At 40.8% G+C, this 20,590-nt stretch overlaps 1 protein-coding gene and 1 long non-coding RNA gene across 5 annotated transcripts in view; one reads left to right on the forward strand and one right to left on the reverse strand.

Annotated features, from left to right (window-relative positions):
- HDAC7 (histone deacetylase 7) overlaps positions 1–20,590 on the reverse strand; it is a 259,547-nt gene that overhangs the window by 80,401 nt on the left and 158,556 nt on the right. For 2 of the 4 annotated variants that reach the window (XM_069970264.1, XM_069970263.1), the window contains exon 1: positions 9,229–9,728. The exons of 1 other annotated variant lie outside the window; for it this stretch is intronic. In XM_069970264.1, coding sequence (XP_069826365.1) covers positions 9,229–9,352 — 124 coding nt within the window. In that variant the 5' untranslated portion in view covers positions 9,353–9,728. Of the gene's footprint in view, positions 1–9,228; positions 9,729–20,590 lie in introns of those variants that run through there. One more of the 4 variants, XM_069970265.1, reaches the window with a different exon arrangement.
- The window catches only part of LOC138792626 (uncharacterized), a 59,501-nt gene continuing 46,586 nt past the window's right edge, over positions 7,676–20,590 (forward strand). The window contains exons 1-2 of the long non-coding RNA XR_011363167.1: positions 7,676–7,907; positions 14,674–14,763. This is a non-coding gene — a long non-coding RNA (uncharacterized lncRNA). The remainder of the gene's footprint in view (positions 7,908–14,673; positions 14,764–20,590) is intronic.

Consider the following 20,590-nt stretch of genomic DNA (forward strand, 5'->3'; position numbering starts at 1 on the left):
CATAGTAAGTACTCCCTTCAGACAGTCCAACAGTCAGTCTGCGTACACATCCACCAGGCTCTGCCAAAAAATTTATTTCAAAATCGACTGGTGTCAGAAAGTTATACGAATTTGTACATTACTTCTATTTAAATCTCAAGTCTTCCAGTACTTATCAGCTGCTGTATGTTCTACAGGAAGTGGTTCATTCTGTACAGCCTTACACAGTGCTCTCTCCTGCCACCATTGTGTCAGGAACTGCCTAAGGGTGGGTTCACACTACAGAATTCTCATGGATAAACTCTGCGGAATTCCGCAGTATGTCCATGCGCACGGCCGCCCGCCTTTCCGCCGGCTCCATAGACACCATTCTATGGGCCAGCGTATTCCTCTATCCGCCGAAACAACTGACTTGTCACTTCTTTCGTCGCAGATCGGAATACGTTGGCCCATAGAATGGTGTCTATGGAGCCAGCGGAAAGGCGGGCGGACGTGCGCATGGACATACTGCGGAATTCCGCGGAGTTTATCTGCGAGAATTCTTTAGTGTGAACCCACCCTAAAGCAGAAAAGGTTTCTATGGGGATTTACTATTGCTTTGAACTGTTCCTATCATAGACAGAGGTGGCAGCAGAGAGCACTGTGTCAGACTGAAAAGAATACACCACTTCCTGCAGGTCATACAGCAGCTGATAAGTACTGGAAGACATGGGATTTTTAAATAGAAGTAAATTATAAAGCTATATAACTTTCTAAAACCAGTTGATTTGAAAGAAAAAAATAATTAGCTGGACTAGCCCTTTAATGGGACCTAAAGTGTTCTGACCCCCCCCAGGCAATCCATGTGGTTTTTACCCCACTACTAACTTCCTGCTCACAGTCTCTATAGTCTATGGTGTTTTAGTGGCATCTTGTGGCAATCATATTTCATTGCAGGTATACATTAAATGCATTTAATTACATACTGTCTGGTTAGTGTAAAGCACATAACAGCACGATATTAAACAGCGCAAACAACAACAGGGACAAATGTAGACCACTTACAGTTTACAGCATTTGTCTCATAGTACATAGTGATTACAATATCAACCATAAATATTCTGCCATAGTGCTCAGTCATAGGCTATGTTAACACACCGTCTTATTGAACGGCTGTCATTTAACGACAAATAACGGTCGTTATATGTTGTTCCATTATGGCCGTCTAATAAAAACGGCCATCATTTTGACAGTGTGTACTGTATATAGGGCTTGGTCAATAAGATTAGCCAACTCATTATTTCTGAAGAGTGGCTGAAAGATGCTTTGTTTGTTTGGCAGAGTTCAGTGGGCTTTCAGCATTCCTGATGCTCCGTAAGTTGATACTTTAGCCATTTTTTAAGCCGTCCTCACATAAAGAAGCAAGTGGGGGTAAAGGTTGTGCTGCCTGGTTATACAAGACCCAAGGAAAAGTTAATGTTTACAGTAAAAGTAGTGCTGACAAACCCTTTGAAAGTCAGTGGGTTCTGGTATGGTCTGATTCACAACTGATCCACCAAAGCTGTCATTTATAAATAATTAAAGCTAATGTGAATTAAGCCTAATGCTGGGTTTACACGGAACGATAATTCGCCGATAATTCAAACGATTAACGATTTCGAAGCAACGATTTTATTTTTATAACGATCAGCATTTAGATGGAGAAAAAACGTTAGAAGATTTGTAAGAAAAATCGTTATTGCAATCGTTTTTAAGGTAGTGTAAACCCACCTTTCACATAGGGTGAATCTTTTAAAGACTGTTTACACGAAGCGATCTGCGAATATTTAGCGAACGACGGACGACGATTTGAGAACATGTTGAAAGATCAAAATGAATGATTTTTCGCTCATCGCCTGATCGTTTGCTGTGTTTACACGGAACGATTATCGCTCAAATGCGATCGTTATAGCGAAAATTTGAACGATAATCGTCCCGTGTAAACGCAGCATTGGTCTACTTTAGTTGGTTAATAACCAATATGGCCCAATTTGCCATTTAGGAGCCTAGGAAAGTTTATCACCAACATCTTGGTAGGGGGGTATATTGTATATTTTTCTTACATTTTACCTTTAGTTTCCAAAAATACGTGCAAACATTTTTTTTTTCCTAAAGGTGAACAATGTGCCTTGTCTATTGTGAATATATCAGTAATACAGAATATCATTCTCCTCTGACATTAACCTGAACTTTTACCATTTTATTTTTCTCTCTGACATCAGGCGGCTTTTTACACTTATTGTAGGTTACGTAATATCAAATATTCTCTTTCCTGTTATAATTGATTCGCTAAGCGATATAGCGCTTCCTTCTGCAGATCAGTACCAGAGGAATATGCTATACCAATACCAATACCAAATTTACCCATATTCTCCTCTAAACTTTCTTTTTGTGTCTCAATAGAGCAGTGTTAGGGCTCGTTTTTTGAAGGATTATCTATGTTTTGGCGTAGAGGTAAATCTTGTTGTTTTTATTATTATTCATGTTTTTAAGAGGGGAGTAGAGCTGAAATTCCAATTCTAGCATTGGGCATTGTTTTCACCATGCAGGATAGATCATGTACAATTTTTTAGTTTGGATGTTATCAACTATACCAATTATTGAATTTTTGCCCATTCTTGTGGGGTTGTCATTAAGGTTTTTTTAATAACTTTAATTAAGCAGTTTTTTTTTAGTTTTTTAAGTGATAATATATATTGCCATCTGTCTGCCCAATAATGGGGTATATTCCCCCAGCTGTCCTATCATCTGTTTGGCACTTTTGATGACTGTGATAAGATGAAAGAAGAGAAAGGACTACCGCCAGTAACCTTATCAACTAAATGTCATGGTTGCTTTAACCTATGACATCTAGAGGTTACGTAGGATCACAGTAATCTCCAATCCTGGCTGCTGATGGCTGGTGTCCGCAGCGGTTCCCACCACACATAAAGAAGGCTCAGCTCCTGGACCAACTCCACATTCACTTCATAATGTAAGGGCCTGTTCACACTAAGCAAATTTGGAGAAATTCCGTCCGCCTCAGTGTCAAACAGCGCATTTACAGGTGGGCACGCGCTCCTCTGCTCAAACAATTGACATGTCAATTCTTTAAGTGGAGAGTGGTGGAGAGTGGAGGCGCGCAAGCCCTCCCATAGACGCTCTGTTTGACACTGAGGCAGGCGGGATTTCGCTGAATTTGCTCAGTGTGAACAGGGTCTTATGGTACACTATGCAGAGGGCTACTGTATGTTGCAGTTACTATGGCCACCAATCATAATGTTATGGTGTCTCCAAGCAATGTGTCATAACCATATATGATGGGAATAAACATGGATATCCACTTAGTCTTATAAACTGATGAATAGCTGATATTTGTACTGGATATTTAAATTTCCCAGAGTTTTTCTCCTATTTTCATACAGCAATCATCCTTAGCTAGAACACTAAAAATGTACTTGTCAATACTAACCTTTCTAGTGCATTAGTCCCTGCCACCTGGCATCAGTCCAGCATTGACTTGATGATCACATGTAGCTATCACTGCCAGAACACAGAATAATTGCTTTTGGTACACGATTTCCTAAATGCAGTAAAGCAGCCTGAGAACCCAACCAGGGAACTATTTATATCTCCTTCAGTTTCCAAATTATTTCATGTAAATGACATCCCATAAACCCAAGCACTTGCCCAAACAGGCCCTTTGTGTTTGCTTTTTTGAAGGCAACCTTTTGTTCTTTGCAAGAGACTGTATTTAGAAATTTGAGCGTGTTTCCGAGTAGAATAGACGCAGCTATTATAAGATTACAGCTGCACAGAAGCTGGTATCAGGAATCAGCCCTTTATACTAATACAAAGATTACAAAAAAAGAACAGGTGGTGATCAAGTACAAGGCAAGGATGGCCCACACTAAGGCCTGGTGTAGCTAAGTGGGTAAAGATAATCTGCACTCAATGGAGGGAATAGGTAAAAAAAAAAATCTTCATGTGTTGGCATCTTTTTCTGCAGTATATACGCCAGACTCATTGTCCCAAACAAAGCACCAGTATGATTTGATGATTGGCAAGAACTCAACAATCTATTAAGCCTTTGCATCTTTGTCATCTCTTAAGTGTAAGGGTATGTTCACACTGAGTTAAATTGGCAGAATTCCGCTATGTGCCTCCACTTCCGTCCCTCTCCACTCAAAGAATTGACATGTCAATTCTTCTGAGCAGAGAGGCGCGGAGAGAGGAGGCGCACAAGCCCTCCCATAGACTGCCTTATGGCTGCACAGGTTCTTCTTTTGCATAATCATGTTTCCCAGGGGGCAATGCACCTAGGATTTCACTGCAGTGAGTGCTTTAACCGGCAGCCAGCAGTGTTATCGTTTGGCTGGTCTCCCTGAGATCAGTGATCTGTTTCTCCTATGACTATACTAGGCATTGCTCCCATCTAGCCAGAATCCTGCTCCACATTGATGAGGGGCAACACCCCGAAACAGCTGTCTGTGGATGGATACCTGGCCTTGGTTCATCTCTTGTCATTATATTGACTTATACTGCCACTTAATATGGTGGTTTTGGTGGTTTCCTTACAGAAGCCACCCCTTGGCTGGGTCCTTCCCGGAAGGATATCTGGCTAGTCCTGTCTTTCGAGACGCTTAAATAAGGCTCCGCAGGCTCTTCTTTTGCATATTCATGTTTATCAGGGAGCAATGCACCTAGGATTTCACTGAATTAAGCGCTTTAACTAGCAGCCGGCAGTGTTATCGTTTGGCTGGTCTCCCTGAGATCAGCAATCTGTTTCTCTCATAGACTGCCTTATGACATGGAGACTAGTGGGATTCCGCAGCGGAACTCTCTGTGGAATTCCATTAGTTTTACTCCGTGTTACTGCCCCTTGTTCAGTAAGAAGTAATAAAAATGAGCAACAATAATTCTGAACAAAAAAAAAATTGTCTCTGTGGCTATGTCATATGAAAACTCCTCAAAAAAGGCTCAAAAATTACCAACATGTCCTGTCAATATGTTTAAATTAATTATCTTTGCCATTTCATTTAAAGGGAATATGTCGAGAATATATATACATTTATGTAAAATATGAGTTTAAAGGAAAAGTTTTTTTTTTTTTTTTAATTTGAATTTCTAGATACAGCTTAGTTATATAACCATTATAGCGCCCCCTGCTGGTCCCTTGATTCTCCCTCTCAAACCGTCCACCTCATGAGTCTAGTGCTCTTGGTTACACATGCTCAGCAGCTCTGTCCCCCTGCCCTGAATCATTTTGTGCACAAGTGGGAAGATTTCTTGTTATTGTGCATTCCAGCCAATAAGAATGAGTGCACTGGAAGTGGCTTCTTTATTATTATTTTAAGGGAGAATCAAAAGAACCCCAGGGAGCACCATAACAAATAGGTAACAGCACTATCTAGAAAGGGGAGCATTGTGTAACCATTCCAAATAAAAACTAATATTAGTATATTAATTACTGGGACAATTAATTGAAAATAATATTCAGTAAAAAACAGTTTTCTGCCTCAAAGTGAAAACTTTGGGTATATTCATATGAATTAAAAGTCGGCTCTATGCATATGAATGGGGTCCATTTTAAAACATACAGTAAGAGGCTGCACGTAAATCAAATGAATGGAAGAATAATAAAATAAACTGTCTATTGGTTTTAGCAGCTCACACCTCACGAGGATTTACTGTACAACATAACACTGAATACCACCTCCAGCCAGAAACTGCCAAGGGGCCTTTTCATGTCTAAGTACTATGTCGATTTCCATCAGTATAATGTATCTGATGTAAATCAGTGCTATGTAAATATAGGTGTTATTACAAGACCATCATATGCGTTCAGCTGGAGCTACACAACTACAGAAAATGCAGGTATGTGCCAAAATAAATCTCACAGAACAGGAAGTTTGTGAATAAAAATAATTGTCCCACAAGAGGAAGTGCCTAGAAACTGTAAGATTGTATATGTCAACAGTAATTGTTCTCTCCTCCATTCTCCCCTCCAAGAAACAGTGAAAATCTTAAGCATACACATAGTTTACTAAAAATAAAACATCCGTGCTATAGGAGAGAACTGAGGACCCCGATTCAATAGATCTCTGTTTCTTTTCAATTTTCATTTCAAGACATGTTCTATGGCTTTGGTTGTATGGCTTATCCTGAGATTACCCACTGATCAGCTGATTGAAAAGTCCATGGGGCTTGGGCAAGCCATGCAGCCTCTTTTTTTTTACCAGGTATAGCACCATACATTGTGTAGTGGCTGTTCCTGGTACTGCAGTCTAGTATATAAAAACGCACCACAAACTTGGAATAAGCTTTTCCCAATGCTCTTTTTTTTCATCCATGAATCTAGCATATTCAGTAAACACTCACAAAACATATTCACCCATCAGTTCACTGTGCAGTTTGTAGTCTATAGTCCGGTAAGCTTAGGCCAGCATAGAACGGCTCCCAGGCAAGGTATCATTGTAACCCAAAATTATATAACTCACAGAATCCGAAGATTTTCAGTAAAATAAACAAAACAGCTAAAGGATTTATAACATTTCACCGGTTTTTGTTTGTTGTGGTGTTTTTTTCTTTGTTTTTGTTTTTTTAAGATTCCTCCTTTAGAGGCAAACATAAAAACAAAAACTGAATGAATACCAAGTGTGTGAATCAGGCCTCATTCACACCTCATATTTGGTTGTTATTTCTGTTTTGTTAGATGCATTGCCCATACTTTTAAATAAATGTATTCATAATTCTCTTTTCATACTTTTTATTGATATTTCTCTTTTTTTATATTACTTTTTCTTTCAATCAGCAGCAGTATACAGTTAATCCGAATTGATACTGCTGTTAGCCTACAGAGCTGATAAGTTAAATAAAAAACGCTACTAGTATTTCAGTGATGTTTCAGTGAATGCTTTTTCTAAAATCTTTAGCAAAAAAAGGAAATAGATTATATATAACGCAGAACTTAAAAAAATGAAACAGCATTAAAAAAATAAATCTCTGTATTATGCCTCTGAATTTGACGCATATTTTTTAATATGGGAGTGTGACTAAGGCATAACATTAACAGTACCCATCTGCTTGTGGGACAGTAATGTACGTGCTTGCAGTCCTCTCTTGGTGGGAGCCCATGATAGGCTCATTGTACCCCCAGCCAGGGTTCAAGGTGCTCATCTAAGTTAGCCCTTCTGTCACCTTGAGTCACATAGCAGCTGCAGGATGTTGCATATATCCTTAACTGTACATAACCAGAGAGCAGCAATGCATAATTCCCCCTGCCCCCACCCAGCCATGTAATGAGTGACCTAGTAATGCTAAATATGCCTCTATTTATAAAAAAGTATTTCTCACTTGAAATGCTGCTCATGATGACTAACAGGCCCAACCAGTCTGGCCATTTTTGTTTCCTTGTGGCTTCTTCTCAGAATAAACTTCTATGTACCGCTTGCATGTTTACATTTTTCCATTGCATTCCGAGCATCTGCTGCTTTTCTTTCAGTCATGTAACATTTTGAACCTGACGTTCCTTCCTCCTTTTCCACCGTCATCCTTTTCAGGGAATTCAACTTATTTTACGTATTCAAATTTTTTTTATTTTTTTTTAACGCTATGCAAAACTGATCCCAGGCTCTTTTCCTGGTCATGGTGACGCCAAACATTCTGCTTACATTAGTAAGTAATGTAAAAAGATCCTAATTCTCTGGAAGCAGAGGGCTCAGAAATGCCTGCCCCAGACATCTGCTTCTTCTCACATGTGAGGCTTCCTGAGAATTCAGGCACATAGCAGCCGCAGCTAAGCTTGCTCCACTTTAAGTGAAAACATTACACCCAGGCCTCCTCCAAAAATAAGATGTTGGAACCTAAAGAAGTGTGTAAGGATTATCAGTTATCTATTGTTGTATTACACTGGAGCCATTTACTACCAGGTAAGCTTACATGAGTTTCTGCTGAAAAATGAGACAAAACTGCAGAAACTATATAGATGTGTGGGGTGATGTCCTAATGTATTGGGTATAATGGATAGTTCTGCTATCTGCTTTGGTCTGTTGGTCATTTGGATTGCTTTTTTATCCTATCACAACATGTAATATAAATGCAATTACTTATTAATACTACTGTATTAGATGGGCCATAGGGATAATACAGAACAAGATAAGCGGCAGACACACCTCTGATCCCTAAAACAAAAAAACAGGTAAGCATCCGCTCTATCTGGTCCTTGTTTCTTCTAATGGGTAATATCATGGGGCAGGATCTTGAAACAATAATCTATATCTATAACTATCATTGTTAATAGCAAAGAGCTATTTGGCTATTTTAGTAGATTCCTGGATAAAAATGGCACTGGACTTATCCAACAGCTGCTCCCATAATAACAGGGGGCATCAGGACAACTTCTGGCTGCCAGCACCACCTTTACATGCCCAACTTTAATATGTACAATCAGCTTAATGTTTCCAGAGACTGTAAAGATCCCATAATGCATTGTGTTTATATTATGCAAATATTTGTGGCTAAAAAGTTCCCTATACTATATACTGTTTATTATTAATCATGTCATAATATTATATACTCCTTACATCAGTTGTTACACAGTGATACAATGTTTCTAAAGTGCAACCTTCAAATCATAACAATGACTATAGTGTTTATGTTGTTTACATTAGACACCAGAAGGTAACACCCCCCCCCTCCCCCATCTAAAGCTGACACCTGAGAGGGGCTGTGTGTAGGTCAAGGTGATCTGTCATTTCAAGGGTAAACCCCCAGATGTCCATGCAGTTACTGTAAGACATATGTAAGTAGGTAGGGTTTATGGGACAGGAAGAACAAGCTTTACAAAGGTCATGGCTCCATCCCTCTCATGTTTCAGTTACCTTGGGGCAAGCTGTGCAGGTCATAGGCCACTCCTGTGCAAGGGCTGAGAATAGCAAAGCCTGAGTGTCACTTTATATATATGAGTAAATATGAATCATTGTGACCCCAGACTTTATGGATGACACAATGCTATGGGATGGTTCAGCTAGGTAGGTGTCTAGGGTGTGGGCACTAGGGCTCAAAGTTTACTAACACAAGGTGTGAGGGCATGAAGCCTGGTTTACAACTTGTCTAGGAACAAACAATTTATGCACTATGAAGTTATGAAATCTATGCAAAACCTGGCAGGGCATGCTGAGACCTGTAGTTCCCTGCAGCCAAAAAGCCATATTCACAGCTTGTGATGATACAGAGAAGAGAGCGCCCTACCTGCTCCGCTGGCAGCACTCTTGTGCCCAATCCTCACTCCCGGCTCACCCCTTCTGATGCCATCTGTGGAAGAAGCGGAATCAGCCTCGTAAATGGTGTTTAACATTTGATGTAATCCAGGCATGGGGGCGAGTAGGAAGGGCTGGCAGCAGGTCCCCTGTGCTGGGCACTCTTCTCACTGCTGGGTAGGGAGGGGGCCCCACGATGTCACATTGGCTGGAAATCCTCTAAGATTGCACCATACCCTGAGCTAATAGCGGCAATCCAACCAGGGCTCCAAGCTCAGGATAGCCTACACTTCAGCAGCACAGAGGGGCACGGAAAGTCTGCATGCCATCCGAGGAAGAGACGACAGGCTCGGGAGGGAGGAGGAGGGAAAGGGGGCAGGGAGTTCTCAGATGAAGAAGTGCTGGGACTGGCGGCGGCTTCACCTGCCCTGGCTGCTGTGAGGGGCTGTGCAGGCGGGCTGCTCTGGGTGTGCACACAGCATGGTTACTGCCCCGAGCTCAGACTGACAGAAATAGCTCGGCAGGAGGCGGAGCCCGGACAAAAATAGCAATAATATCATAAGCCAGCGCCACACTGCATACACAGAGGGCGGGGCCTCCGGGGTTGGCTGCTGCAGGTCCCAATCAGCAGAGCCCTGTACACATCAGACGCAGAAGCGCACTCACACGCTTCCTGCCGCGGTACATGGAGCTGTGCGTATACAGGGGAGGAGCTGCTGAAAGGGTTAAGCTGAAGAGGACAGAGATCTGCAAACCTCCTGCAGCATAGGGAATAAGACTATGTCACGTCTGTGTCAGCTTAAAGGGTTTATATGGCAGTCATTAGTGCTTGATATATTGTATCTATGCAGAAGGAAGGATAATCCAATACCTTCATGTGTTTTTGTGGTTTCTTTTATGTCCCCATTACTCCTGCTGCTCACTGTACACTGAGGCTGACAGGGTGGAGGAGTGTCAGCAGTGCCCTGCCTCTACTACTCCTCCTAGCAGGCTGTATTCCCGCCCAGTACATCTCTTTAGCATGCTGTATGCCGCCTACTACACCCTCTGCTCCTGCCCAGTCCTCCTCTCATCACATGCTTCCTCCCTGTACTTCCTGGCACACTCACTTGTCTGCATCCCCTGCACATCTACATCACAGTCCTAGTACAATACAGTTCTACTTATCTATAATTATCTATAACTATATATATATATATATATATATATATATATATATATATATATATATATATCTATGGTTGTGTATCTATAATGTAGTAATATACTGTTATAACTTACTAATAAATAAAGGTTATATTCCTGGGGTAAGCAACCTTGGCTCTCTGGCTGTTGCTAAACTACAACGCCCATCATGCTTTGCCATGTCCAGTCATGATGGGAGTTGCAGTTTGGCAACAGCTGGAGACAGGGGTGCAGCTAGGATTCATGGGACTCCATAGCAAAAAATTTTAAGGGGCCCCCCTCCCCTATGCACAACACAAAGCACTGCATATATATATATATATATATATATATATATATATATATATATATATATATACACATGTTTTACTACTGGTGCACTGATAACCCCTGACCTCTGCATGGAGCTCTGCACATTTTACTTTCCTACTTGATCGCAGCTGGAGAACAGAGGTCAGAGGTTATCAGAGCAGTGAAGCAGAGATCTTCTACTTGTTAACCCTTTTTTTGTGTTGCAGCTTGTAAGTAAACATTGGCTCACTTACACAATGCAATACATAAGGGGTTAAGCAGAGTACACACCTCTTATCTTCTCCCCTGGGCCCCCCTCCTGTACGGGCCCCATAGCAGCTGCCTACCCTGCCTCTATGGTAGCTACACCACTGGCTGGAGAGCCAAGGTTCCCTACCCCTATTATATTCCATTTATTAAAGAGAAATACACTGTGCGGTCTCATATTTGTACTTGTATTATCAACTAATGAAAACAAAGTGTTCAGAATAGTTATCAAAAGAGACAATTTATGGTTAATATCTGGACTGATGCTCCCTCATCAGGTCAGGTGTGTCAGGTATAGGGACTGGAGCTGAGGCCGGGTCATTTAGAGACCCGTTCTTCTTTTTCCTGAAGTGCAAAAGACAACTTCTTTGAAAATGTCATCAGTGAACGCCTAACAATCCCAGCCTTTCTACCTTTGTAGTATTTCACATGATGGTGTAATGTTCTTACAGCTTCCCTGATTTACAACTGCCTTCTGCAGTAATCCAATGCCGCTAACTGAGTCCTAGCCACCATGTCATCCAAAAAGATTTCGGATGACACACAAACCACATACTATGTAAAGTCTACAACTCCACAGTGTGACAAAAGGGATCTAGTAGGTGCACATGCAGTGTTGGACTGGCAAGCAGAGGACCGGAGAATTCTCCATTGGGCCACCAGCTTTAGAACCTGCAATAACACTTACTGACATGTCTTTTTTCACTGGTTCTTTATTGGTGGGCCCCCAAGATCATTTCCTCTGGTGGGCTCCAGATACCCCAGTCCGACACTGTGCACATCTCTTCCTAAGTTCTTGCTGTATGGTCAGTTGGAATGATGACAGTAGAAGTGGTTAGCGGAGACTAATCCAATATGGCTGCTTCACCTTCTAAATGCTGTAGATCACTATGAACTGGTGATATTGGCAAAATAGGTCTTGTATTGAATAATTTTGGTTATTACATTTTGTGCTACATTGACTTTTGTTCCTTGGCATAAGGTAGATAGTAAGTATGATCGTGTCAGACTATATGTGACAATGTTACTCTGAATTTAACTGAACTGGAAGTGATTATGGCTATGGTCACATAGTATTTCCATCAGTCTTTTGTCAACCAAAACAAGGAGTGGATTGAAAACACAGAAACTGAAATTTTTCCATTATAGTGTTGACCTGTCAGTTCCACTCCTGGTTTAGGTTGAAAGAATACTGACCAAAAGACTGATGGAAATACCCTGTGTGAACATAGCCAATAATGGATCTCTTAGCCTGCTGTGTCTAGACAGACTTTTCTGTGGCTTCCAACTTCTTCCTCTGATGACGGCTCTTTAGATTGTTGAGGGAAAACATTTTACTCAATGACCATAGCTTCATCTATTCTGTTTTCTTCATCCTCATCTTCACATTCCTCCTGTGGTAGAACAGCGCACTTCTGTCCACTTTTGGCTCTGGTGGCTTTATCAGGATACACATATTCTTATGATTTATCTTTGTTTTCTGATCTTCTGATCTTATCTTATGATTTATCTTAGTTTTTTGGTATTTGTTTGCATAGTTCTTGGTCTATGCAAAAAAAATAAAAAATCAGTATTGACTTTCTCAGCAAATCTTTGCCCTCCAAAAAGAAGAAGCGGTTGTGATGACTTGACTGCTTATGAATCATGAGATGTGCCTTTGAGCTTTGGGGTAGTAACCTTGAGGTTTCCTTACTTCCAATTTGCTACTTTTGGAGTGGTCGCTATGTGAGATTTGTTAGGTCGGGAGTATTTACAATTTCAGTTTTGGTAAAACAGAGCTCAACAATATTCCAGCCGAACATAACACTGTGGGGGGGAATATAATTTTCTCGATGCTTTTAGATGGGTTTTGTGTTTGTGTTTTTTTTTTGTTTTTAGTCGTTTGACTTTGCACCACCAGATCACTAAACCAACATATCCCTTGGAAAGCCCAAATACCTAGCAACACTTTTAAGAGATGTTATGCAGGGAAAGGTATACAAGCACCTAGTAAGTGACAGCACCACTTTCAAAATCAGGCTGCTGGGAACAACAACATACACTAACAGACTTTTCAGAACATATAAGAAATATTCACTGACATGTAACAAAGCTAGAACATATAAGAAACATTCTCTGGCACTTAGCAAAGCTGAGAAATTCACTTTAAGTAGCTGCTGTCATCCCTGTGCAGTGTCATACGTGACAAGATCTTGTTCCTCCAGACTAGATCAGAGATGTGTGACAGGTGCATGAGCTCTTAAGAAGAAGGCTTTAGGTAGGCAATTGGCATAACAACTATAGTGACGTTGTTACGTCGGACTAGCGCCAAGGATGTAGGGTTGGGTGAAGATGACTGGAGGCGGGTGATGAGCATGATATCAGTAGTGATGACATTTTCAATGTGCACTTTGTAAAGACTGAGAAGATACTGTAACTTGTCCTATGAATGACATGTCATGTCATATAGACACTCTGAAGACTGCTTGGGAGGTCACATGACCAGGCTTTCAGGTTTACAGATAGTTGGGAACTGCCCCAAATCATTTACAAAAATATTAGGGTGTTATGGGGTCATTATATGTCATTATATGCTAATGTTGGAAACCCCCTTTAAATAGTCACTGATACCATATTTCTCTGAAACTAACTACAGAGGGGGAAGGGAGGCATACAGTATGGTAACTACCTGCAGAGGGGGATGTATTCAGTATGGGGACCAACTACAGAGGGCGGATCTATACAGTATGGGGGCCTAGCTACAGGGGAGCTTACAGTTTAGGAGTCTAACAACAGTGGGACGTCCAGTATGGCAACTAACTACTGTTGCACTGGGCTACAGTATAAGGGCATATTCCGAAAATAAGACATAACCTGAAACTAAGCCCTAGCCCTTTTTTCAAGAGAAAAAAAAATTGAATAAAACTCTTATTCTCGGTATTTCAACAAACCTTGCACAAACCTAGACAAAAAGGCTTCCTTCTCCTGTTATCAGTGTATTCCCTTAACTAAAGGCTTTACTACACGGTGTGATTATCATTTAAGGATTCTCTATAATGATTGATTGCTAGTGATAACTAATGATAGTTTAGCGCTCTGGTATTAGGGGGCGTTACAAATAAATGTTATTACATTCACCAATGTTATAAACAATGCTTTTTGTGGTCGTCAATCGTTCCCCAGGACGACCCACACAACATGTTTTATCTGCGAACGACTTATTACACAAACAGATTTGTGAACGATCGGCGACCTACCAACAATAATTTTTCAACATGAAATACATGGATCTACTCTCAGATATGATGTCCCATTGGCTGCAGATAAACACAAGGGGCTCCATAATATGTTCCTCTCTAGTCTGATGAGAGCTACAATCAGATTGGTTGTTCCTCTGTGTGCCTTGTATATGGAGTCCATATACAAGGCACACAGAGGAACAACCAATCAGATTGTAGCTCTCATCAGACTAGAGAGGACCCAGCCACACATATGTGTGCACGTCCTTACAACACTACTGTGTTAAAAAAAAAAAAAACGTACATAAGAACCATACATATGCAGAAATATGATTGTACGACCGTCTTCTGGACCAGTTTTCGGTTTGTGTTTACACATTCAGATTTTTAAGCCAGGAAGTAATGATATGTATGGAAGACATGTATAATGCACCTTCCCCTCTTCTCATAACCATTCCTGGCTTTGTATTCAATAGCTGCAACTGAAGCCATGTGAACACACCCTCACCGCCTCTCCATGTAAACAAAGTGTCCGTTCATTGATGATCTTGGAGCCGGGCATATTGGTAAGTTTCACACAGTTTTCCTTTTCAGTGATTTAGCTTTGTTCAAGTAAAACTGGAAAACCCCTTTAAATACCCTGCAACTTTCTGGGCATATTAATGAAAGGTTATATGGTATATTACTCAGTACTTGTGATTCCAGTGATTATTGTATGTTTATTCCTTCTCATCATACATCAGTGTAGGGTCACCAAAAAGTAGTTATTGCCTGAAGTTGGAAAACCCATGTACAGTGTGAAGTTATTCACTTCACGTTATGTAACAGACTGGGTTTTTTTCATTAGTGGTGACAAGGAGATGGCTCAGATGACTTATGTGTCTTATTGTGTCACATGCCATAAGACTTCATTTCACAAGACCTGCATTTCATGGGGAGACGCTGCTTTTCTATCTTATGTGTATGGAGGTCTCCTAGCTGATGATGTTGAGAAAAGGAGAACCCTCTTGTTATGTCTAGAAAAAAAATGCGACACCTAAAACTCAGGCATGCTTAGCCGAACCAAGCATGCACGGAAATCAAGAAAAATGTCTGCCAAGTGAAAAAGCTTACTGTAAGGAAGGACCGCATGTTACAGCTGAGGCCATTGATTGGCTGCAGCGGTCACATGCCGTTATGAAACCTAATGAATGGGTATAACCCGCACCCATTTGAAATGCTGTAGCCTGGCTTTCTCTGGTCAGTGCAGAGGTGGCAACCCTTAAGTTCCCAATTATTTCCATAGGAGTTTAAAGTGACTGCACCACCAGGCCCAGGCTGAAGCACTGGAGGCGGGCCAACCCTAGCCCCTAGCCCCTCTATGATTGGGTTCCATTGATTCTAATGCAGTCACGTCATGGAGGGGCTGGGGTTTCTTCCCACTAAGGGTGGGTCGGTGGGTCCAGTGCTTCAGCCTGGGACTGGTGGTACAGTCACTTTAAGGGGAATCTGTCAGCTGTAGTTCAGGACCAAACTACTGACTCTGTTAGATGCTGTGAGGGCAAGAAGACACATGGTACCTTTTATATATCTGTCTGTGCTTCCACATCATACAATAATACTTTTATTCTCTGGTATAAAGATCAAACAGGCTTTTCCAAGCTCATGAATAGCTACAAGCTATAATGTCTCCTCCCTCCCTACTTCACTGACACCTGGAAACTAAATGCTGTCTTGTTATTATAGAACACTTTCAGCTATTTACTGAATTTTTCCTTAAAATGACTAAACACTAAGATGTCTGGGGTTTCAGGAATTATCCCTACACGGTGCTAGCAGAATATAGTTACATCGTCCGTGCACAGGAAATCTGTACATCATTCTATTGTAAGATCTCTTCTTCATGTAAACCAAATGGCATCCATACTATAATAGACAAGGAGTGGGTGCAAAGATCCGTGATCCGGGAGATTTCTACAAAGTTCTTTGGTTGGTTCAACAAGATCTCACTTTAAAATGTGCGCAGTCAACATTCCCTGGTTATTCATACAACACCTGGTACTGTGTAGTACAGCAGCTCCGTCCCGGATGACTCATGGGTGTCTACAATGCGAGAGTCCTTATTTTTAGCCCATTGGTAATCATGTCGCAGGCTGTACATAGTGTCTACTATGCCTGCGTCCTGCAAGACTTGGATGTGTCATCCATTCCCACTTAGATTTGGCAAAGATATAAAACAAACAGATTCCTTTAATATTACCAACATACTTTTCTGTTTTCTTCACTTCTTCACTCATACTGAAACAATTTGGATGCGTAAAACAAGACTTCTGCAATGTATTCCATGGTGAGCTGAGGGAAATAAGAAGGGTCTTAAGGGAATCACAGAGAGTGATTTCACTGAGGCCAAGAAGTACTCCTTATCTTTGAACATATGAATGGCTTAATGTCAGCTAAAATAAGCTCTATATCCAGCAGATGTTTTTAATATATATAAGGAAATATCTAAATGTGATACACCTCACATAGCTTACTTATTGAATGTAACACAATCGGGTTGAATGGAACTATAGATGTAGCTTGTTGTGACTGTGATGTACGAATGGCGGAAATAATGGCAGTTGTGACACGGGTCATGTAATCCAAGCAATAGCCAAAGGATATTTTATTCTAAGAGATATTATATTTTATTATGGGATACTGTCAAAGGGAGTGTACTTGTATCATATAGAGAGAGATACTGCCTTAGGCTACATTCACACCACGTAAGTTTTGTATAAATCACAGCCATTGTTGCCGATTAATACAAAACTTACGTTGTACTGCAGTCAGAGGGAATCCCGGACGGAGTGTATACACATAGTACACTCTGGCCGGGATTCCTAGTGTGCGCACAAAAAACTGACATGCAGGTTTTGTGCGGCCACAATTCGTTTAATCGCGGCCACTCAATGAAGAGTGCGGCTCCATTGTGTTCAATGGAGCTGCATCCATGTGCGACCGCATCCCAATTCTATAGAATTGAAGTTTATCCAGTCGGTACTGCAGTACCGGCTGTTCTGTAACACGGCCGAGTCACAGAACGGCCAGTGTCATACTCTGTGTGAACCCAGCGTTATGGTGCGTTCAGGCTATGGAATCCAGGTGGATAACACTGCGGATTCTGTTGCTTCTCCCCACTCACACCCGCGTGCATTCCCGCCCAACCATAGAATGGAGTCTATGTCACTGGCAGAGATGAGCTGGGTTGTCCGCCCAGATTCCGTAGTGTGAACCCACCCATAGCATAGAAAGGAAATGCAAAGAAGCTCTCTCATACCATCTTTTAAAGGTGTCTTTCCCTTGAAGTCAGTGTTTCACTCCAACTAGAATTCTTCGAACATGACTAAGTATATCTGCCAAGCCAGAAATCTCTCCAGAAGGAAAGAGTACCCATCTGTAGACAACTGTTTGAAGGTTATTGCCCCTTGTCAGTACTGGCTGGCTGTTGTGAGGCTATCATTGTGGGACCAAAAGGGTAATGTTCTCCTTAAGGAAAGTGTCAAAAGGATATCATATTAACTTACAGGCTGTTAATGCATCACTGGGAATTCTGGGAAGAAAGGAAGTGTGGATACTTTGCATATCCTTTCTTCTTAGGGGAGCATGAATGGCCTGTAAGTCTTCATTAGAGATTAGCGAACTTGCTAAAAGTTTGGGTTCGCATGGGCTAATTCCACCTTCTCCAGGCAGATGGATTCAAATACTGATCATTCAGGTCTGTGCGAACTTGAACTCTTAGCAGGTTGACCCATCTCTTCATACATCTTTATGATGCTCTCTTCACTGAGAATTACTTCATATGGGGGAGAATTTGTGGCTCATCCAGAATTGCCTTATACATTATTGCTTTGTATTATCTCTCTTTATGATAAAGGTTTCTAAATCTGATCGATGGACACATAGGTGTGCACTAAGCATAGCATCTGGGTGTAAAAGTACAAAATAATTTTTTATGCTAAACTTTTTTTACCCTTTGTAATTAGAGATTTAAACATCCATTTAGATGACATTTTTCTCAGCTTCCCCTTCTCAGTGTCCAAAACCTTATTGTACAGAACAGCTCCTGTTAGCTCATGTTCCATTTTTCAACAGTGAATTGTGACTGTTGTATGAAATTTTGAATATTTACCTTAAGATATATGACTTTAATCTGTCGTCTTGTGCGAGTTATATTCTTCCATTTAAGCACACTATACGCTTATGACTTTGGCGGCCTTAAATGATGCTTTAGACCATGTTCTGCCATCTTTCTGTGCATTTTAGTGACAAGATAGAGTGTGCTAGATGTCTATCAAAGGTGAGATATCTGTGGAACAGTCTTTCTTTTGGTAGTTATCGGTGCTTGGGAATGGCCTACTTGGGAAGTTGTTCATGACAAATGACAGATGTGTACCGTAGGGCAAGCTAAAAGAAATTGTGTCATTACTTCATCAATAGAAGTCCAGTAGCTTAGTTTACAGACCAAGGCAGAGATAGCTCTACCACTGCTTTGTAATGTATACCATGGTGTTCTAATCTAGAACAACAACGTTGTGAGTTACACACACCATAATATGGCCACCAATACTGTCCACACAGACCTAATGACCCGTATTGACTGTGTCATAAATGTCTGTGATGTTGTAAATTTGGGTCATTGGACCTGAGGTTATGCTCGGATTTTATCGATATTCCGGGCAAAAAAAAAAACCTGTCCATATTATGTGAATCTGGTCTAAAACTCCAATTAGGAACATCATGCCACTCATGCCTGTTGACATTCTCTAGCATGTGGCCAGATTTTGTATCCTTGCTCAATTAGACTACATGTTTTGGTGTTGGATGACAACTACTAATAGCTTCCATTACAGTGCCCATAGGGGGTCACCCTAAAGTAGGCAATATTTATTCTGCCACTGGGGGTTGCCATGTTACTTTTACAATTTCTTATACTACGGCTACTTTATTCTTTATTACATTTTTATATTATATGATAAATACTTACATAGATTGAAATGGTCTCTATATAAAACGACCGTTAACAATGTAGAGTATAAAGCAAGTGCTGAAGAATACAAGTGAGTAGTGACAGCTGGAATGTGTTTCTGGTGATATCTCAATCACCGAGCGGCTCCACAGGATACTGGAACACTGATAATTGAAGCCGATATGGGAAAGGGCATTGGATATCGGATACAAAAACATTCACATGTCTATAGCCAGGTATGCAAAAGGCAGGAAGCAGATTATGCTTGTTTTGTTTGTTTTTTTGCATATGATATAATATTATGTATTTTTATTGGCCGCTGCATATTTTCTGTTTGTAATAAAAGATCCTCCGTCTCATAAATTATACTAAACAAAGTAACAGAAAATTATTTTTAGCTGTTAATGTTTATCGGTATTGAAAGGTTTGCTGAGTTCTCTAGATTTAATTTTTTTATATCTTAGGGACACGTGTAAAGAACTGATCAGTTGGGGTCTAAAAGTGATCACTAGAACAAGCTAGGAGAAGTGTGTACTAAGCAGGCCCTCTCGTAATGCAGTCTCGTAATGTAACTCTATGGGGCCAAATCGGAGTATGACCACAGAGAACGGGGAGAACCTGGCTGACCAAAACTTTTGACATGTCCTTGTGACATGTCATGATATGATATTCCTCGATGGCTAGGTTCACACTATGTAAAACAAGGGCCGTATTTCCTAACAACAGCAATAGTGAAATTTGTGAAATAACTGCCGTTTTTTGCACAACTACGGACGTTGTTATGAAATACGCTGTTGTTTTTACATGTTGTGAACCTAGCCTATACCTGGAAAGACTACACAGAACTCAAATCACAAGTACATGCTCCGACAGGCAAAAGCCCAGAATTGTAAATTCAGCACTATACTGGCTATAACAAGATCTGTAAAGGGCCATGAATTCAATATGTAAATTAATAACATATGTAAATAGTGTTGAACTGTAGGAATACACAAACACCTATTCAGGAAATCTTTAGGTCAGAATAAGAAAGGATTTATTTTATTTTTATTTTTTTTAAATACCATTTGTCTCTGAAAAGGATTGTCCTGAACTGTGGCTTGGTGTCTGCATGTAACCTTGCGAAGTTTGTAATATCTCAAGGCTGACATCAGAGTTCTTGCACAATTCCCCTGACAAAGGAATGGGCCGCATAGGCCTCTGTGTAATGTTACCGCATACAAATCCCCTTCCCTGAAGCAGATGCCTGCCCATCGTGGTCACAACTTCCAGATTCCTCAGTCGAACAGGGAGAGAGAACAGACGTTGCTGCTCATTTCTGACGGCAGCATGCTTTAAAATGGCCATATGAAACCAGACAGGGTGTTACATTATACCCCCAGGGACTAGATTACACCACACCAAAT

This window comes from Dendropsophus ebraccatus, chromosome 5 (assembly GCF_027789765.1).
Source record: "Dendropsophus ebraccatus isolate aDenEbr1 chromosome 5, aDenEbr1.pat, whole genome shotgun sequence".
In the NCBI taxonomy this organism is placed as follows: Eukaryota; Metazoa; Chordata; class Amphibia; order Anura; family Hylidae; genus Dendropsophus; species Dendropsophus ebraccatus.